At 44.4% G+C, this 21753-nt stretch overlaps 1 protein-coding gene across 6 annotated transcripts in view; it reads left to right on the top strand.

Moving 5' to 3' along the window:
• Positions 1 to 12751: 12751 nt before the first annotated feature.
• The window catches only part of kat6a (K(lysine) acetyltransferase 6A), a 30081-nt gene continuing 21079 nt past the window's right edge, over positions 12752 to 21753 (top strand). For 2 of the 6 annotated variants that reach the window (XM_019265989.2, XM_019265995.2), the window contains exons 1-2: positions 12752 to 13193; positions 14623 to 16119. In XM_019265989.2, the coding sequence (XP_019121534.2) occupies positions 15382 to 16119 (738 nt within the window). In that variant the 5' untranslated portion in view covers positions 12752 to 13193; positions 14623 to 15381. Of the gene's footprint in view, positions 13194 to 13229; positions 13249 to 13298; positions 13320 to 13397; positions 13501 to 14622; positions 16120 to 21753 lie in introns of those variants that run through there. The other 4 variants (XM_019265977.2, XM_019265985.2, XM_019265982.2 and 1 more) reach the window with 4 other exon arrangements.

A 21753-nucleotide genomic window follows, 5' to 3' on the forward strand; every position in this document is an offset into this window, starting at 1 on the left:
CATCTCATTTTACAGCTTCATGTGATTGACCTCACAGGCTTATAGCCCATCCAACTCCTCCAGACAAAAAAGAGTTAAAGAGACGACAACAAATCAAGCCTTTATGGGCTCTTGTTTCTGTCAGTAATAAGAGAGCATTGATCTCATTGACAAATATGGGCCTGAGCCGCAAGATTTCACACTCACTGTACACTTGATTTTACGCCTCATTTTAAAATGGATGAGCACTTTCTACACCCACACAAAGAGGCATAATCAGTTATTTGTACCTCCAGATTTAGAGACTTTCGTCTTTCAATTAGTTAATTAGTAGCTGAATGGTATTAAGTTGTCCCGCTGCCTCAGTCTTTTCTGTGCTCGATGCTGTGAGCCCTCTATTATTGATGCTCAGAGGCGCGCTCTCTAAAGCCCTGCACAGCTCTCCTATGGAGCTAAAGACAGCAGGAGGAGGCCAACAAACAAAGGCAGGACAACAACAAGAGACCCTCTAGCTACTCTCAGTTTGGTTTTCTGTCCAAGTGTGTCTGCGTGCTGCAGCTGTGGCTGGCTCAGACCTGCTTTAAACAGCTGCTTCTACAGACAGCAAGATGTTCAATAGATTTTTAGTGTTTAATTGAAAAACAAAACAAAACTGCTCCATAGTTCATCTGGGAAATCTGTCCTCTGTCATGCATGCTGTGGGCTCATCCACACTATCAATGTTATTGCTCTATTGGAACCATATGAGCCAATGATAGCTGCTTTTTTTCAAATGTGTGATGTGATATCAGAGTATCTTAAAGTACGTACCCAAATTCAGTGCTTTATGATGATGAGATTAAATATTTTCATGCCTTCAACGTCTTTCAACGAAAATTGCTGCTTAACGCCTGCAGAAAACACTCTGCAGGTGTTAAGTTAAAAAAGAAGTGCATGTACCAGAGCTCTGCAGCCCGCTCTTCTGCATAACGCACCTGAACTACCAACTAAAAATATGTGTTGTTTCACCTTTAGCCTCCAGCGAAGCGCCAGAGCTCTTTGTCAAACTGTAGGTACTCCAAATCTGTCAGATATTCCTTCATTTGGATTGGGTGACATTTTGAGAAGGTGGATGTGAAAATGTGAAGAAAGATATAAAGATGTTGGTGTATAAGAAACTTTATAGCTCCTATGTGTGGGTGTACAGCAGTTTTTATAAAGTGCTGTCACCGTCTGCAGAGTGAGGCCAGAGGAGGGAAAGGAGACAACCAGCAACATCCTGTTTGTGTCAGGAAGCAACAGGATTTATGGTAAACAGGACGACTTCTTCTTTTTGACACAGGCACTAACAACACTGTTTGTATGCTGGTCTCAAGACAAACAGTAAAGTCAGTGTTAAGTGTGGTGATCTGCCCAGTAACATACCTGTACAAATCTCCACATTGTCTGGGCTTGTCCAAACTCGATTCATTCTCCACTGATACAATGTGGGAAAGTGTCCTCAGATGAGGAAAAACGGTGTCTGCTTCAACGTTAACTCTACCCACATATCTTGTACTGAGGATATGTCTGGAGATTTTATGAATTTCTGATTTCGGTGTTGTAGGAAATCTTTATCCAAAAGGTTTGGTGCCTTAAAAGATCATTTTACTCATCAGTGGAAGTAGAACTGCAGATGTTCCTCTCAAGATGTCAACTTTGCTTGATAAAACCAAAAAATCTCTAATATCTATTTATCTAGTTACAGACACAATAAGGAGGAGAACTCTATGATTTAAACAAACAATAGTATGTGCTCACAATTGCTTGTATATTTGTATTAAATTCTGCCAGAATTTGTATTTTATATCAGTTTCATCGGTTGTTTCCTATTTTATATCCACAACAGAGATACATTGAACTGTCTCATATCATTGGTTTCTTGCTGAGTTTGAATCTACTCATGTTTTCCCCATGTTCACATGAGCTTCCTCCACATTCCGCTAACATGCATTCCCTCTGGGCGTATATGTGAGCTATGCCTTTTTGTCCATCTGTGTGGTGGACCTGTCCAGGGTGTTTCCCAGAGAGTTTCAGGTCCCCTCCCTGTATTTAGTAGAAGCAGAGATGGTGCTGGGAAGCACCAAAGAGCAGATCACTACGCCGCAGGCCTAAATCTTAAATTCACAATGTTATCTTGTCCGTCTGAGTTGTACTAGTCCTGGGTGGAGGAGTCAGCTAACATCTTCAATGTTGTCTCCAGAGAATGGAGGCAGCCTGCCATGGCAACAGGAAGACAAGAACTTTTTTATGGTTGTTTCTTGAAGAAATCCCAGAAGGGAAGCTCTATCTTCAACTCTGTGTGAGCATCGAGCTGAAGGGCACTGAAGGCAGATACTACTTGTTCTGCAAAGGGGCCTCAGAGATTTAGCTTAAAAAGTGCTGTAAACTGAGCTCTGGTAGAGAAACAGAATATGTTGCTCTGCACAAGAAATTCTATACATTTATTTAGTAAGTTATGAAAATATAAGGTAGCATGAACACATAATATGACCTGTCCTGTATGTCCTGACTGAACAGTTACCACTATGATATTTTGATTGTTTTACGGACATTCAGGGTCCGCAGAGGATGAACCCTGATCACTATGGTGATGCAAGACGTCTCCTGCTACGCCACAATGAGGTTGATTTGTGGTTTGTAGTGAAATGCCTCGACAACTATCAGATATAGAGATAGATATACAGAATGGTGTACTACAGGTATTCATGCTCCCCACAGGATCACAACTTTGTTGATCCTCTGACTCTGATTCCCATCAACCACAGTTCTAATTTAATCTTAATTAGCAAATGTCAACATGCTAAAATGCTAGATTAAGATGGAAAACATTACACCTGCTAAACATTAGCATGTTAGCATTGTCATTGTGAGTATATTGGGATTCTTACATGAGCATTTAGCTCAGTACAACCTCAGAGCTGTTATCGCTGGAGATTTTGTTAACATCTCACTGTGAGCAGCTTTAAATGAAACTACTTTTTACTCAATAAATATGAAAACTGAATGGGTTTGAGGGTTACCCAGAGTACAGCTTTCCCTCATATCCAACATTACAAAAACACTCACTCAAAGTGTTGTGCACAGGGATGAGAACAAATCATAGATACTTAGTTGTGATGACAGTGATAGATCTCTAAAATATCTTCTTTAGGTGTTCAGTTGAGTTGATATCTGCACTGGGTTGCACCAGCCATGTGCAAGTTATCTCTTAAGTTTGGGTAAGTCCTTCTAACTACCAGTAAATCAACTAGAACATAATTGGCCAATCAATGAGAGTTGAGATGAGCTAAGAGTTGCATGGTCATGGTTACTGTGTGCATTACCACGCCACTTGGCATTGTAACACATGGTAGTAAGCAAATAGTTATGTTGTAACTTGTGTTAGTGCAAAAGCTTTTTAGTGATGCATAAATCACACCTTAGTAATAATTTCTGTTAGAACTAGGCTGAGTTTGAACTCACACACAACTGGTGCAACAGGCTGCTGGTAACTGCAAAATCAAACCATTTAATGAAACATTGTGCACCATATATTCATCTACATTCATTTATTTATTCCGGTTTTTCTTAAAATGTGTCACCCATCCATAGATTGTAGTGTAGATAGCAGAGTGGGACAGTGCAACAGATTTCTGCCAAGATGTTGAAAAACTGAAACTCTCATTCAGTATGAGCTACTATGAAGGAGCATTAGTACACACATGATGCTGTCAGACAGAATGCTAGAAATGTTCAAATAACCAGTGCGTAAACTTTCCACTAAATTCATGCAGTCCATGCAACATCCAGGATTTTGCAATATAAATCCAGTTATAGTGCAAGCACGACTGTGCAGGTATTTGTACTTAACTCTGCGTGTTTTCTGTGTGTATTAATCCACTCACTAAAGCCCTCACAGAGCCGGAGGTGACCTGATCAAGATCTGCAGTGGTTGGCCGCTCTGTGAGAAATGAGGCAGGCTGACATGTGTCGGCCATGATGAATGAGCAGGTGTTTGGGTCGGTGTTAAGTAAATGGAGTCATTATTGATGACCTCAGAGCTCCCTGTGTGTTGCCAGTATCAGTGATGACTTCCAGGCCCTTGCTGCAGCAAAAGGGGATGTTGTGATTCTGTGGGTCAGGGAAGGACGTGCAGCCTCGGGGCCAGTCTTGTAGTGTCTGCCATGGCGAGGTTAAGTTGAGTTACTTGGTCTGGTGACCTCAAAGAGGGAAGCTCACTGCACTGAAGCTTCTGTGTGGCCTGGCTGTTACTTGTTCCTGTCATGATCATTAGAGCTCAAAGCTCTTTATTTTGATGGTTTACCTTACCACATGCTCATATGTGCAGGTAGATTTAAGAAAACATCTATAAACATAGCTATACAAGGCTGTGCTACTGTGCTAAATGCTAGGGGTGAAAGTTATGAATCACTTTGGCTGTTTTTCAGTTCAGTAGTACTGACGACCCTCTCCACCCTGTCTGCCTGTTGTTTGTGCGGCTGCTCGCTGTGCAGGTGCTGGAGGTGGGTGTGGTCATCAGAAAACTAGCAACACCTTTGACCTGTGGGTTCATTGCTGGTTCTCTCTCCGCCCTGGGACGTCAATTTGGTTTTCTGGTCAGCCTCTGGTTTGTATTACTGCACTGTACTAAACTACACTCATACACTTGCTCACTCAGTCATGCATCCATCCACACTGCTGACTGTACTAATTACTAATCCCAGTATTGGTTATGTTTATGTTAAGTATGTTCAAACAGTACAAAACTCAGAGAGAGAGTTATTGAATCATGATATATACATTATACAATACATTTTAGACATTGTAAATAGTGTAAATAACTATTGTAGCTGCAAACAGCTGATTTGTAATGGAATATCTACATAGATGTTCAGAGGCCCATTATCAGCAACCATCACTCCTGTGTTCCAATTGCATGTTGTGTTTGCAAATCCAAGTTCATCATTTTAAATGACTAACTGGTCATTAGAAACACCTTTTGCAATCATGGTAGCATAGCTGAAAACTGTTGTGCCGATTAAAGAAGCAATAAAACTGCCCTTCTTTAGACTATGTGAGTGTCTGGAGCATCAGCAATTGTGGGTTCCATTACAGGCTCAAAATGGCCAGAAACAAAGAAATTTCTTTTGAAACGTCTCAGTCTATTCTTGTTCTGAGAAATGAAGGCTATTCAATGCGAGAAATTGCCAAGAAACTGAAGATCTCGTACTATTCACGTCACAGAGCAGTGCTAGATGTTGAAGTAGATGCTTCAGGAAGCATGGGATGAAAACCTCTTCAGATTACCTTCACAAATTGACCAGTAGAATGAAAAAGGTCTGCAAGGCTGTAATTGCTGCAAATGGAGGATTCTTTTATTAAAGCCAAGTTTGAAGGAAACAATTATTATTTCAATTAAAAATCATTATTTCTAACCTTGTCAGTGGCTATATTTCCTATTCATTTTGCAATATGTCCTGTTTAAACTAATTTCTATGTTTTCAGCAGTGAACTGACTGACAGGTTGACTTTCTATCTAGAGAACCACACCAATAACATGACTTAATATTCAAAAATATTTAAAAATAAATATTTTTAATATAAGACATATACATATACTGTATACTCGTCCCAGTTTGTAGTAGGGTTGTGCAATTTCACTTTCTAAAAATATAAACTATTTCACAGGTGTAAAGCATCAATCACCATCAATCTTAATAAAATGAATTATGTGTCGCTCTTTTTGTGACAGCTAATAAAGTGGTGGAAATGCATGCTACATGTAAAAAGGCTGAAAACTAACTAGACCCGAGTTTACCCTCCACTCCATCTCTGTGGATGTCTGTTTCCAGGCAGGAAACGTGTATGCGGAAAGCCTGGATGGATGAATCATGATATCATCATCACTCTCTGCAGCAGTTTCTCTTGTCTTTCTCCATATGAAAAACACAGCCAGTCCTCTGTCACTGTCACCTGTGCTAGATACTGTTATCCCACAGGACTGATGGTATTTATCACCTTCAGTGTGCTATGCATGCATGTCACTTTGTTACACATCTCTCAGGATAATCTGTGATTTTAATTTACTGCAATATGATTACTTAACATGCTCCATCTGTTGCCTCTCGCTAGCACAGGGGGGAGACAAACATGCATATCTTTACACAGACAAGAATTAAATTATTCAATTAGGCACCATATTGAATGAATAACTGATTCACCACAGTTTACATAATAACAACACAGATCATTACTGCCTCTGTAATGCAATTTGGGGCGACCGTGGCGGGCTCATCATTCATGGGAATGTACACTTTTTTGCCCCCATTACCCTGCACTAATCTGAAAGTGGTATCGTTAATATAAATGACTGCGAACTGAATGGCTTTTAATATATATTGCATGGCTCATATTGATGAAATCAAGGGATCACATCATTTGCGTTCAATTGTCCATTAACCAACATATCCTTTTTGACATTGCTCCCGACGCTTAATGGAATTGATTAGGAAGGTCTTCATGTTCTCTTTCTGGTGTGAGACAAGCTTGTTGTGTAAGTGAACTCTTGTTAAAAAGGTGGGGGTAGCCTGTAGTTGGGAGGGATGGAGGTGGGGGAGAAGTAGACAAAGCCTGCTGAGCTCCAGAGGTTAAGTCCCCACCACCACCACCACCAGGCCCACAGGAATGTGTGTGTGTGTGTGAGAGTCCTGGAGGCTGCATTGTTGTCTGTAGTGCATCCTGCTCTGCAAACACTGCGGAGCTGCCATACTCCAAGACTCCAAGCTTAAACTTGGGAAGGAGCCTGTAATGTGGGAGGTCTGGATACCAAACAGCCAAACAAGCATCATGTGATATTACTGTTTGTTGTGTGGAAGTGAATTAAAGCTCTGTTGAGCAGTAGATAAGTCATAAATAAACTTACTCTTAAGAAAAGCACTTCGATGCTGTTTAAGCGAGGTGAACACAACAAACCACCAGAACTAATATAAACTGAAAAGGGAAGGCCATGTTTTTAATTATCCCCCTTCCCATCTTCATTGTTTCCACTTTCACTTTATCAAGCAAAGTATTCAATGCTGTGAAAACTCCCTGCTATCTTCTTCACTGTCTAGACTTGTTTGGTTTGTTGGTGTTTTTTTTTTTGTTGTTGTTTATAGCTGCTGCTGTGATTGCCTTGGTGTAGAACCAGAAGAATGAAGCTGCCAGGCTGCCATAGGCAGCATTGACAAATAATAAAAGCAATGCTCATGTTACCAGAGATGTGAGTAAGCCTGCAATACATCTATAGTAAAAAATTATATATTGGAGTCAGGAAGCCAAAAAACAGAGTGAACTGACTGAAATGAAAAGTTTTACTCTATGCAATAGAAAAGTTTGACATTTTGCAAAATAATAAATTAATAATAATACACAGTAGATCGCTATTACACTCATGTTTGTGCATTACATACAAAGATAAAGCCAGGATACAGTTAGCACTAAGACTAGAAACAGTCTTAAGTGTAACAAAAATCACCTTCCAGTGACTATGAAGCTCACTAATATTAGTTATGTTATATCTTGCTTGTCCGTTTAACCCATACTAAGTGTAAAAATTACAATTTGTGGTTTTGCTTGAGGTTGCTGGACTATTTCTTAGACTTTTTGTAACATGTTTCTACATTTTGATTTTTGTACAGATTGGGAAAACAACATATAACAATTAGAAAGCCATGGAGGTGTCAGTAGGTGGACTTTGGTACCTTTGGACAGACCTATGCTAGCTGTATCCCTCTGTTTACAGTCTGCGTGCTTAGCTAAGCTAAGCTAAGCTAAGCTATGATAACTGACTGTAGCTGCATATTTAGTGTACAAACATGAAAGTGGCATCAAGCTTTTTATGTAACTCTTGGCAAAAAGCGAATAAGTGTATTCATCAAAACTACAGTCTTAAGGTCTAGATGATGCAGATGATACTATTCTCTCTCTCTCTCTCTCTCTCTCTCTCTCTATATATATATATATATATATGTCCCTGGTTCTGAATGCATTCCAGATATCACTTCTTAATAATACATTGTAAATTGTTTTACATATACGCTGTGTTCTCTACATCCATCTTTGTCTCTGACTATTCTGCCATTCAATATTTATTCAAACATTGACATTCAAAAATGATCTTCACAAAATTTTGACAAAAGTCTTGTCTGCATAGGATGAGGAGAAGAGTTCTACAACACCTTTGCTCAAAACCGCTAGCCTGGCTCGTTCAAAGGCAACAAAATCCACTTACCAGCCTCACCAAAGCTACTAATTAACACATAATATATCCAACGCTTAATCCAACCAAAAAGTGAGAAAGCAACAATTTGCAGTTTAATGGGCTTATGTGTTGGACTATTTTTGACCAAGAGCAGTTGCCAGGCAAGGAAGTTTGCCCTTTTCCCAATCTCTATGCTAATGCCTGTCTCTTATTAACCATAAAGCTATTGTTCAGTCAACTTTTCTGTCTGCACTTGATTATAGGGACATTGTATACTGCCCACATGTATACATCCACAAAGTTGGATGGACTTCCTTACTTAACTATATTTATATTCTTTTACAAAGACATGTTCGTCTGACTATCAGCATTTTCTTGTCCTTAGGTCTTGATCTCAATGAGACCACCTGATTAAAAGAAACAACTTTTGAATTACCTACGTAGATGTGTCAGGGGTTTTCCTGCTTCAGCACTATTGATTACTGTGACTGTTTCCTCCTCTGCTGCACTTAATAGTGTTAAAGTCAGAGCTATTTGTGCATGTTAATGGCCTTGTCAGAGGCCCTTGCGTGAAATGTTCCTACACTTAAAACAACTGTTAACTACAGCAGGACAATTGATTTGTCAAACAAAGTAGTTCTCCACATTTCCCTCCACTGCTTATGTCTCGTGTACAAGAGTACTCTGAGGCACTCTTAGGCACTTCTGGGTTCAAGTGAAGGAGGTGGTGTTCTCAGGAATATTTCAGACAGGAGGAGTCGGAGGTGTCTGGCTTGACTTTCAGCTCAGTGCCGACAAGCTGCACTTCACCTTCCAGCTGCTCCCTATCCCTTTGGATTCAAGGCAGGGGAGGGAGCAGGGGCCACAGGGAGGGAGGGTGGGAGGAGGGGTTTGGATGGTGGTTGGGGTCACTGGACGGGTGGGGGCACGCTCTTGGGTGGACAGGCCCTGGAAATTTCCGTTGTATGTTTCAGCTCTTTTCAGGATAGGAGGGGTTTGGAGTTGGAGTTTGGGTTGTGTGTGGGGGGGTGGAGTGGTTGGGTTGGGGTGGGGTTTGGGGACTTGGCAGCCGGCCAGCCACAGCAGGAAGCTTGCTAGTTTCACACGGACAAAAAAAAGCAGTCCTGGACATTGCCTGGCTGTCTGAGCGCAGAACTCCAGTCATCACCCAAAAAAACAGGAACTCAGAAATGAGGTCTGCAGGGGTGGTGGCACATTTTGACTGCTACTTACTCACAGCTGCATATTTCATGTTGGCAAAGTAAAAGGCATCAGCCAGAGGAGATGCATTTCCCAATTTTCCTTTCAGCTGAGTCACTTCCAGACTTCCACTTGATAATGTCTTATTCTCAAGTTGTCATAAAATGACCCCATACACCAGACATTTCCACATTACCGAAGTAGCCAAACCTGCCACAGATGTATGGCAGTATGGGTTGATATTAATTGGTCGTGTGTCAAGTGGCCTTGTTTACTTGGAAAATGTCCCCTCAGCAGGAATCAATATGTAAACATCCTCATTTACTGAACCTTAACAGGCGATCAGTCAGGTCCTATTTTAAGCCCATTTCACAATAGGGGGTTTGACATGTATCTGCAAAGGGATCTAGAATAAAAACAACAGAAGAAACTATTTATAAGCTGTATGGAAACTGGCCAACTCACTATTAAATACCAACACCAACAGAACTTCTACAACAACAATAACAACACAACAGCAAGGATGAAATGTTTTAGATTAGTATGGATGCTGTAAGTTTATTTAGCCTGGCAAACATCCAGCTTTTAAACCAGAGGCAGGAAGAAGTGGAGCAGAGCAGGAGCCAGCAGGCTCAACAGAAGGCCTGGAGAGCAGGAGGTGCTGCTGTGCATCAGGTGGACAGGATGTGTGTGTGTGTGTGTGTGTGTGTGTGTGTGTGTGTGTGTGTGTGTGTCGTAGAGAGGGGAGGGATGCAGGGGGCAGGTGGACACTGGTGCAGCTTGCTGGGGGCTCAGGGCCCCTAGCAGGTGGATGCACAGAGAATAGAAATTAAAAAAAGGAGGGATTACGGGGATGAAAGAAAGCTAAGGATTACTTGTCTCCTTTTCTCCACCAAAAAGAGAATACAAGCCAAGGGTCTCATACCAAAACACCCATTTGCGGGTGAGGGTGAGGGTGAAATGTATCACTCAATGCAGCACATTTTCAACCATATGATCAGAACCTGTTCATCTTAGCCAAGAATGTTGGATTATTTTTCTAATGGTCATTTATTTGTTAAATAAAGTGATCAATTGTTTGTTTGTAAAACATAAAAAATTTGGAAAATATCCCAGATTTCCCAGAGCCAAAAGTGATGTCTTCAAAATTGCATATTCAAGATATGTAATTTACAAAGAGGTAGGCAAACTCTAACATGTGAGAATTTAGAACCAGAGGATTAATTTTTCTGCATATTGCTGGTAAACATAGCTTAGCATAAAGACTGGAAGCAGAGGAACAGATAGAACAGTTTTGTCTAAGGGTAATGTAATTAACCTAGCAGCACCTCTAAAGCTCACTAATAAACATGTCAAATCACACTATTTACAAAGTGTAAAACCAAGAAGTTGTGGTTTTAGAAGGGGTTATGTGGTGGACTATTTCTTGGCCAGGAGCAGTCTCCATAAAGGCTTCAAGGAATCATTACTCATGTGCGGACTCAACTTTTTTTTTCTTTCTTTTTTCTTTTTTTTTTTTGGAAATGAGCTTGGTGCTGGTGCCGGATTTTGCTATGGACCATGGACAGGCTAGATGTTTCTCTGTTTACAGTATTTATGCTTAGCTATACTAACCAGCTGCTGGCTGTAGCTTCAAATTTCCCACAGAGACTGATATCAATCTTCTCATTTAACTTTCTGCGAGAAACCAAACCACATGTTCCAAAATGGGAAACTATTCCCTGACTTTTATGCAGAATGCATTATTTCTATAGCCTATTTTTACACACTTAGGTGTACTGTAATAATTATCATAACAATTTGTAACATCTTAGGTGAGTTCCAGCAAAATTGTGTGTAAATTACATCCCTGCCCTCATCTCCCACCTCCTGAAGAAGTTGACTAATTTGCAATAAGTAAAAGTCTTCAAGTTGTGCATCTGCCTCCATTTTTCTGAATGAAAATCAATATGATCTTATCACAGTTGAAATGACTCTACAGTACTCCACCCTCATACCTCACACAGGTTAGTGTGTTTCTCTTGTTGTGTATTGGTGAACATGGCCTGTGCATTGGCTTATGGCACACAACATTATTTATTCATGGCCAGGAACGATAGATGTGGTGCAAGCTTCTCCAGAGTATTGTCCATCTGTTAGCTGGCCTACTGTACACACTAATGTAATATGTGAGTCCTCAGGAGACGTACTAATAGCCGCTCATGTGTTAACGCTTCACACTATTTATCTGTGTAATAACACTACCGTTAATTATAATTAGTGCCTTGTCATTGGAACGTGATTTATCTGTCCCTGAAGAAGTGCAAGACAAACAGTGAGTAAAGTGTGACCTTACCGCTTTTATTTGATCACCACTGTGCTGACAGTAGTTTGCCCTCTCGCAAGACACTTCTAACCTGGGAAACACCTCAGGTCTAATTGCTCCCTATAAGACGCTTTATAATCTGTCTCTGAGGACTGCTGTACACATCATTTTACACAAAGCTGCAGATAATTTAATTTCCACCCAGGGAGCTTTCGGCATTAGCCTGTAATAGAAAAGGAAGATTGCTGCCAGATTTCCGACACAAGTGTCTCTCTATCACCATGATCATGAAATTGAAGCAGCAAAATCAGTTTTCCTCTATTGATTGTGTTTCTCCTGAATAAGAAGGTTGTACTTAAGTTGTTGAAACTCCCCCAAGGCAAACTACAGGGGGGGAATATGTGATACTTAGCAGTCATTGTGTAGATCGCTTTGTGTGAATCATAGTCTCATGCCTAACATTACAGTTTTGAATTTTTATACAACATACATTAAGCTATAAGTAGCTCACATTGAGTGTGAATTGATTCAAAAAGCACTGAGAGTTATAACTTTACATTATGTTGCTCCCATCTGCCACCAGATGCTGTAATTGATGTTGCACTGAGAACTGAGAACTGAGAAAGGAAAAAAAACTCTCCACACATAAATTATAAGGAGAAGGTGTTAGGCTTTGCTGTCATTTAATGAAATGTAACATAGTGGATCGCATAATGTTGTCCTCTGGTGGGAAAATAATACTGATTTCACAGTCTGACAAGCAGTGCATAGGTGAACTACCCTGCATGGACAGGTAATAATAATATGCTTTATCATGTGCTGTAATACTACAGATAGCATGTGATAAGTGGGAACTGGATGTGTGTGGCTCGCTTCCCATCATCATCTTAAAAACACATACAGCTGCTACAATAGACTGCAGTGTGGAGGGTGTCTCACTTTGATCTTTAAATACCCTCTAACGTTAAGGAACGCTCATTGGTTTTGATTTTTTTTTTTTTTTTTTTTTTTTTTTTTTTTACAACTGTTAGGCAAAATGCAGACGCTCCCTTGAATCTCCCCTTATGTAGCTGTAGTTCAGAGAATGCGTGAACACCTATCCCTCCCTTTCTATTTTTCTATTTTTTTCCTCCCTCCACCACCACCACCATCTGTCCCTTTCTTCCATTTCATGTGCTCAAGCAATATTCACACCCCTCTCATAGCAACAGCACAACGCCGCCGCCCCCCGCGCCTTGCAGTGAATTTTTCTTCCCCTGGATCTTCGCCTCACACCATGCAGACGGTCCCTTGGCCCTGCCTGACGGTTCAGTGTTCCCCCCTCCCCCATCAGCCGTGCTCCTGTTTCACTCAAAGATGGCGTCGGCTCTAGAACCCCTGGTCTATGGCTGCATTTTCAGGCTTGTTGTTGTCTCCGTTTCGCACGGTTTTGGCACCTTCTCCTTGGCGGCTCGACACGAAATTCCGGTGAGTAGCAGCGGAAGCCGGATAGAGGAGGGGGGGACGTGAGATTTTGTACACGGTATGCTTTACCCGAGCTTCCCTCGGAAACCAGAACCGGACCAGCTCGGGCTTTCAGGGGAACCGCGAGAGGTAGAGGGAGAGCGGGGTACGGAGGGCTGATGATCGCGGAGGTGGGTGGGGGGGTGGGGGGTGTACGGAGGGGGAGGGGGGAGCCGAGGCCTAGCTACGCTCCAGCGGCCTTGTCTTCACCGCACCGCAGGCTGTAGCGTTACGTGGGAGGGCGGCTGGTGGAAGGGAGGAAGTAAGCGAGGTGGGGACCGCTTGTACGGGCGTGTTTAAGCGGGTAGAGGCTCCTCGCTCATACCGAGGGCTGGGAAGGAGGCCGCAGAGCATGTAACACTGCAGAATCCGCCGCTATCATATCTTCATTTTTGCACTTGCCCGCTAGCCCGAGATGGCCGTCTGCAAGTTGCATTGTGCCTTTTACAAGGCCGCGGTCTCACGTTAATATCGGAATGACATTCAAAATGAGATTATTTGCTGTGTTTCCAGCGGTGTGCTGGTATGTACGGTCCGAAACGTCGGCGGAAAGGGCTAAACGTTGTGTTTTTGACCCGGAGCGCTGGCTAACCTCTCGTTTCACGCTGTTTACGTTTCGGGTTAGCGAGTAATGTTAGTAACATAACCGTAACGTTAGCCCGTCGGCTAGCTTTTTTTTTCTTTCTTTCTTTTTTTTTTTACGTTAGCTCGCTAAACAACAGCTGTTAGCGGGAAGGCTTGTTGTCAAACACTTAGCAGCCCGATATGATATCAGTGAGGGGAAACAGCACCGCGGGAAACTGTTTGGCAATGCGGCAATTGATTTAGCTTTGATTTTTGAGCTAGCCTCTCGGCTAATGTTTGCTAACAGTCTGTGTTTTGACTGCATCATGTTTACGTTAGCAACCCAACTAGCCCACCGGTCAACTTGCCAGCGTAGTTTTCAGTTTGATGTTTACCTCACGGTTTCCGTCCTTATAGGGCACACCTGTGCCGTTTTTAGCGGTTATCAGGTGTTTGCTTGTATCTCCATGTTGTGCTGGCTTTGGTTTTTGGCAGTTGTGTCCTTGTAACATGAGGACTGCACGGTTGTTTACAAAAATGATTACCAAGCTGTGAAGATGTGACATGTATCAGTAGAGTTAAGAGGAGCGTGGTTAAACCCCATGGTGCTCTGTGAGGGCATGCGTGGCTTTGTTTATGTCTGTGTGAGCTGCACTGCAGGGTGGACCGGTGTTGTTACAAAAGTTCTACTCTTTCTGAGGTTACCTGCATCTTCTCTCAAACTTGTCAAAGATATTATTCCGTTACTACTTTATCAAAAGATGTGAAACTTTTTCTTTTCCTTTTTTTACCCTCTCACTAATCTGTGTTTTTTATTCTTCTTATGCAGGGTTCCTCAGCTACCGAAGTGCAACAGGCATGAAGGTGATCAGCTCTGGCTGCTCCCTGGGGTGAGATATCTGTTCCGTCCCAGAACTGAGAGGTCCAGACTGCTGGAAGAGTGAGAGACGGCGAGAAAAGAGCACAAGGAAATGTGGATGTGGGGAATAATCTCTGAAAATATCTCTGCTGTGTTGCCCTCGCCTTTGTCACTGAAACACCAATTTCACGTTTTGGAGACTATGATCATCTTCCACGACTTGCACTGAGAACTGGATTGTTTTCCACTGACCGGAAACTGAGTGAACAGGTTTTATCGTCCATGTGTAGCTATTTTACGACAGGAAAAGTGGGAAGCGCCTCATTTTTCTGAAAGCCTCTTTTATTGACAACATCTCTTCTATCCTGCCTTGTGTGCTGTTGGAGTTTAAGTTGCCAAAACACCTGCTATTTCCTCCATTCCCCCTGCTTCTCGCCAGGGACCTTCTCCTGGCTGGGAGTGGGAGGAGGGTAGACAGCATTTTACCGGGTTGGCTCAGGGGGTTTGTGCTATGGTCAGCTGCTCATTACCGTGCTGCTCATACTCAGCTTCTGAGGGACTCTCTGTGCGACCCCAGGACAAGGGATAGTAATCAGGCAGAGGGCTAAGAGGAGGAGGCGGCGGCGCTACGGCGCAGGCCAGGTGTTTCCTTGGCTTACAGTCCGTGTTTTTTGTGTGTGGTCATTGCCGTAAGGCCCCAGGGCCTCCGCACCCACTCAGACCGCAGCCATGGTGAAACTGGCCAACCCAATGTACACCCAATGGATTCTAGAGGCCATCAAGAAGGTGAAGAAGCAGAAGCAGCGACCATCAGAGGAGCGCATTTGCAATGCTGTCTCCATGTCCCATGGTCTGGATCGCAAAACGGTTCTGGAACAGTTGGAGCTCAGCGTCAAGGATGGCACCATCCTGAAGGTCACCAACAAAGGTCTCAACTCCTACAAGGACCCAGACAATCCTGGGCGCTTGGCTCTGCCCAAGCCCAAAGGTAGTGGCAGCTCTGGAGGAGGAGGAGGAGGAGGAGGTGGTGGTGGCGGCGGTGGCGGTGGTGGAGGAGGAGGAGGCAGCAGCGGTGGTGGTGGTGGCGGCGGCGGCAGCAGCAGTGGTGGTGGTAGCTCTCACTCCCATTCAGGAAAGAAACCGGGACTCGACTGGAACAAATTGATCAAGCGGGCACTTGAGGGACTCCATGAGCCTGGCGGCTCCAGCTTAAAGAACGTTGAACGCTTTCTCAAGTGCCAGGCTGACGTGGCGGCTTACCTGTCGGGCAGTGGCTCCATGGGGCCCGGCCTCTTCCACCAGCAGCTGAGGGTGGCCCTGAAGAGGGCCGTGGCCCACGGACGCGTGGCCAAACAGGGTCCAATGTTCCTGCTCGTCAGCCGCAGCAGCTCCCTGGATGACGGGACCGGGACGGTGTCTCTGGAATCACTTCCACCTGTCCGGTTGTTGCCACATGAGAAAGACAAGGTATTACTTCTGCATGCACCGGCACCATAGACAAAGGTGTGAATGCACCTCAGACATACACATGTAGGTACATACGTGTAACAGCTGGGCACATTGATCTGACACTTCACTGTTGATGGTGAAAGTTTCGTAAAAAAAAAAAAAACATTACATGCAACACCTTGGTGTGTTGGCATCCGATGTTGCTGATAAGATTCTAAGTTTTTGTAACAACAGAAAAAAACTGGTCTGTGAACAGAGCACAAAACCAATTTCAGTCCTCACAACATGCATTCTTGCATAATATCTGCTGCACACCCAGAATTGTCCAGATCTATCTACGAGCTGTGTTCGGGATGTTGGCACAGCGTTTTCTCTGCTTGTTCAAATTGGTCATGCCCTACAAGGCTGTAATTTACTACAGCACAGTAAGGTCTTTGACTGTGTGAACGTTAGTTGTGAGTACTCGTCTCTTGCACACCAGATCTCGCATTGCATATTTTTTTAGAAGCAGCAGAGACACGTTTGGCAACGTTTGTAAGATCAGGCAGATGCCAGAGCGAGCATCTTTCCACACACTGGAGTGTGAATCTTTGTGTTTAGGACGTGTGCTGGAGAGACCACCTCCGAGTACTAGTTAGTAAGACTTCTGTGTGTGTGTGTGTGTGTGTGTGTGTGTGTGTGTGTGTGTACTGTTGTCCAGACGAGTAATACTAGAGTGATGTTGGGTGGGCGGCTGGTGGGCCAGTTTCTGCTGAAGAGGTCAGGGGAGAAAGTATCATGGCTTTAAGCCTCCTGCAGGGAGTGTGGACCAGCTGCAGGGCTGTTCCCTGTCAGGAGCTGTCAGGAGATGGGAGAAAGAGAGAGGGAAGGGGAAGAACACAGACAAGTGAAAAAAAGAGAGAGAGAGGTGGTCTGTAGTGGTGCCAGAGGAAGAGGCCTGGATGACGCAAGCTTCAGGCCTCTGTAAGCAGAAAGGGAGAGAGAGGCAGAGACATAGAGGGAGAAGAAAGCGAGAAAGGGAGAGAGAGAGAGGCAGACATGCAGGCGACAGAGGAGAGCGGGAACACACCCACTTTTGTAACCTGATCAGAGAGAGCAGCCGGCTGTTACCCTCTGCCTCTAAGGGCTACGGACATGTGTATACACACACACACACGCACACACACGCACATATGAAACCATACAACTGCATGCAAAGAAAGAAACACAGGATGGCATACACAGACATAAACATAAGCTGAGAGCATGCTGACATGAGACCACACACACACAGTTTGCATGTTATGAATCGTCCAGTTCACACGACCACAGAAATGCAAACATGCATTCTGACTAGCTTGTGAATAAACCTGTTATAGCTCCACGTTACTGCCAGCCTAGTGGCCGTCACTGGGTCATGTGTCGCTCCAGTTATCAGACAGCCAGGAGATCTGGGAGACATGAGATGGGCCCTAAACACTGTTTTGACTGGCTTTTGGCTTTGTGTGGGTGTGGGTGTGTGTGTGGCTGAGCAGCCATTGAAGCTCCTGGTAAAGACAAAGTAGGATTAGCCTAGAGAGCAGGCTGGAGTCACATGGGGTCTAACACAGTGACCCGCTTGGCTGCAGATGTCCCTCTTAAGACGAACAGAGATCAACCTCCTTCTTTCTCTCTGACTCAGCGGCTGATCGCTTCGCTACTACTACCGCCGCCTCACCGGACCGAGTGAAAACACAAACAAAGGAACGCATAGCTCAACGTGAGAACACATTTCTGATGTAACTTCACATTGCGCCATCAAATCCCTTAAATTCTCTGAACCTGTCAGAGGTTATAAATGAAATGCATGAACGTGAACAGCGAGGTTTTGATTATTGTTTGACTTTCATCTTCGTGCTCGATGGGGCGTGAAGAAACTGCTGCAGCATTAAGGAAGTTGACATTTGTGTCTTGGCACTCGCGCGAGCCTGTTTACTCTCGCCTTCCTGTGATGCTGCCTTCATCTATCTCTCCGGAGGATGCAGTCGTAACACTGCTCGATCACATGCACCTTGCGTGTGACTGTCTGTGTGTCGGCGTATACGTCAGTCTGCGCCAGCTCGAGCGGCACATGCGTCAAAGAGATAGTAAGCGCGCAGCCAAGGCAGAGTCGGCTGTTGCATGATCGTTCTCCTCCACGCTCTTAGTCTTCCACTGATGCATCATTGCCATATTGCCCCGCATGATTGCCTAACAGTTATGAGAGTGTGAGTAAAGGTGGGTTGGAGGGTGGGGTGGGGAGTGGGCAAGGAAAATCAAAACAAATGGCTAAGCACTGGCTTTGACCCCATTTGCTGGGAGATTTGTGTACTCAACATGCTGGTGTTTGTGTCAGAGCACTCCATTCAAACGGGATCCCAGACCCTATTTCTGTCTCCCCCCTCCTCACCCTAATAGGGTACCATTGCCAGGTCATGAAGGGGGACGTGAATGGGGGAGGGAAGTCATCCAGGGGTCACTGATATATAGATGGCAAACCTCATTGCCTCCCTGAGCGCCCGTTAGCCGTATGAGCCTATGGTCATTAGGTGGGATGGGCCCGACGCTGAGCTTTTGTGTGTGTGTATATCCGCGTGTGAGTGTGTGATGTTCATCCCGTCATAATAGGCAAGAGCAATTTCCCTGCCCCGCGGTTGCCCCCTCTTCAACAGCTGGAGCGGGGTGAACCAGAGTTCTCGATGTCGACGCGCAGTGTCACGGTGAGGACGTGTGAAAAACAAGTGACACGCGCACACAGTCACGTTTTCTGCCCGTGCATGCCGTTACGCTCACAGTGATTTCCCTCCAAAACGTCCCACTGACCCCTTAACAGGCCGGCATCCTGCAGCTAGTGTTTGCTCCGCTCATAGTGGTTGTGGAGCTGCTACATTAGGCAACTCTTATTATGAAGCATAATGGATATATTTATCCGCTGTAATTCATTCCACTTGCCGGTATCAGATCAACAGCTCCCCCTCTCCCATCTCTCTAACATCACACACACTAGCTCTGCTTGTGTTTGCTCAAGGTGAAGACATCATGTATCGTCTCTCAGAGCACCGTGAATACAAAATACCCTCAGACATTGATTATGTGCCTCGGTTGCAACCTGCCCCCCTCCGTCGCTGCTCCATCATGGTGTACAGTCACAGGAGATGATTTTGTGTGTTTGCTGGACAGATGGAAAACATTCTCAGGGTTAGCACCATGCCACAGGAATGCTGGGAATAATGACTGAGCTGGGTGCCATTGTCAACACTCTGTCAACTTCTTTAACTGTGCCTCCGCTTCCTTGATGGCCACTTTCCATTTAGCCAGAGCACTGGCCTCAGCTGACCTAGTATTAGTGCCTAAAGTTAAAAAGGCTTGTTCCACTCGCTGATGGCACCAGCGCTAACCTCACGCTGCGCTGCCACCTAGGGCTGCCACAAACGATTATTTTGATAGTCGACTAATCACCGATTATTTCTTCGATTAGTCGACTAATCAGATCGTACGTAAATTGACTGTAAACATACAGCTTATTGCACCAGCATGCAGCTGATCAGATCATTAGCCTTCAGCTTGACGTATGAGCTAACTCAGGGGTCGGGAACCTTTTTGGCTGAGAGAGCCATGAAAGCCACATATTTTAAAATGTATTTCCGTGAGAGCCATATAATATTTTTTAACACTGAATACAAATAAATGCGTGCATTTTTAAGTAAAACCAACAATTTTAGAGTATAATAAGTCTCTAAGTTTATTCTTTTTAAGCTAACCAATAATAAATAAAATACTACTTCTGGTGCTGCATGGACCCGATCGTGCACCGATCACCATAGCAACCGCTGTGTTTTGGATGTAGACGCGCATACATACTCACGTACTGCTGAGTGAACTCTCCGGTCATTAGCTCATAAGCAGGTTCTTTTCCGAGCTTTCTGTATCGTTAAAATTGAACAAAATGACACGAAACACAACTATTTACTCTCCTACTGATTTTAATTGGGACATTTTGCAAAAAACGTAAATACATTAAACGTGTGGTACGTTTCGAAGGCTGGGTGCAGAGGAGACCACCGGGCTCTCTCCGAGGGGAGATGCCTTGCCAAGGCTCCGTCCAGCATGAACTAAAACACAGCACGGACAGTTCAGAAACAAATTGGAATGAGTTAAAAGGGATTTTTAAACAGACAAAGTAGTTTTCAAGACTGCATATTACTAGCGGATCATTTTCTGACCCTGAGTGCTGCCATGACTGGTTCTGAATGAGGGCTTTATAGCAGGCAGTCGCTCCCCCATCTTCCTGGTACTGCGTACCGCCACTGAATGTTTTAGTGGTACGCAGTACCGGACCGGCTTACTTTCACCCCTGTCTATGAGCCAGATGCAGTCATCAAAAGAGCCACAGGTTCCCGACCCCTGAGCTAACTGAAAATAAAAACAATTAAGATGATAGCTCATTAACTCTTTAATGAGAGCCCACGGCCCCGGAAAACGGGGGCGCTGTAAAGCTCGCGGCCGGAGCTTTACAGCCAACCCAGAGCCGGTCACGGCGCACCGCCACGGAGGAAAAGCATCCGGCGGGGGCCAGCCAACGCCGGGGAGAGGTCCCACGAGGGGATCCTGCCGCACCGTGCAGCTGTCCCTGACCCGAGTTGAATCCCCCGGCAGACTGCGTAATAAGCGTGACTAATCGTGGCAGCCCTACCACCACAGACCCAGTTCTTGTTTGTTTCTTGTTAGTGGTGCACACCAGCAGAAAAATGGAAAAACTGTTGAGCATTCATTTGTTAAAAGGCGCAGTCCACACAAATGTGACTGAACATCATTTCTTCTTAACTTTAGTGGCGTCTTGTCCTTTGTGTCTATGTATGTGTGTCTGTGTGGATTTTTTTTGTGATGCCTGTCACCTCAAATACAATCACAAGAATGGAATTTCATTTGTGGTTCTCAAAGTACTGCAAAATTTGGAAACTCATCTATTTGCAATAATCCACAGACCTCACTGTCTGTTACGATGTTTAAAAAAATGAGTGAGGTCTGTGTTACATGCAAATGATGCTGGACACTGTTTCCACGGTGCCAAAGCTTTGCCAGTGTGTAGCCCGAGCCATAATTTGTCTTTTTCAGTGAAGGTGTTCCAATTGGCCCTACTGGCTGCAGGAGGACGCCCGGGAACAGGACGCGCTGCTGTCCACAAGTCTATAGAAACAGCATTAGAAGCAGTGTCAGAGCCCAGGAGGGAACAGTTACCTCGAGCTCACCAGCGACTGTGATGTGAATGGCATTTGGCACGGGAAGTGTAGCTGTGTGAGGCCTTGCGTATGGCTAACCTCACCACCCCGCAAATAGAGCCAATGTGTTGAACAGCTGTGGAAGTGACGGCTGGAGCATGGCCAGGCCCGCTCCGTTTGATGCAGTGATTTAGCTTTGTGCTCTCTGGCTAACCTCTGTTTTTTTCTTCTTCTAATGGAGGGTGATGCTTGGCTGAAAGGAGGGCGTGTTGGCACGACGCAGGGTCTTCCTCAGGCTGTTGTAGAAGTCAAGAAAATGTAGACCAGTTCATTTCCAGGCTACAGATCCCCGTCCCATCCCTTCTACCTGTCAACTGATATTCACTAGATACATCCATGCGTGCATGTTTGTGTGCTCTTCCATGAAAACGCGATG

Source organism: Larimichthys crocea, chromosome III, assembly GCF_000972845.2.
Source record: "Larimichthys crocea isolate SSNF chromosome III, L_crocea_2.0, whole genome shotgun sequence".
In the NCBI taxonomy this organism is placed as follows: Eukaryota; Metazoa; Chordata; class Actinopteri; family Sciaenidae; genus Larimichthys; species Larimichthys crocea.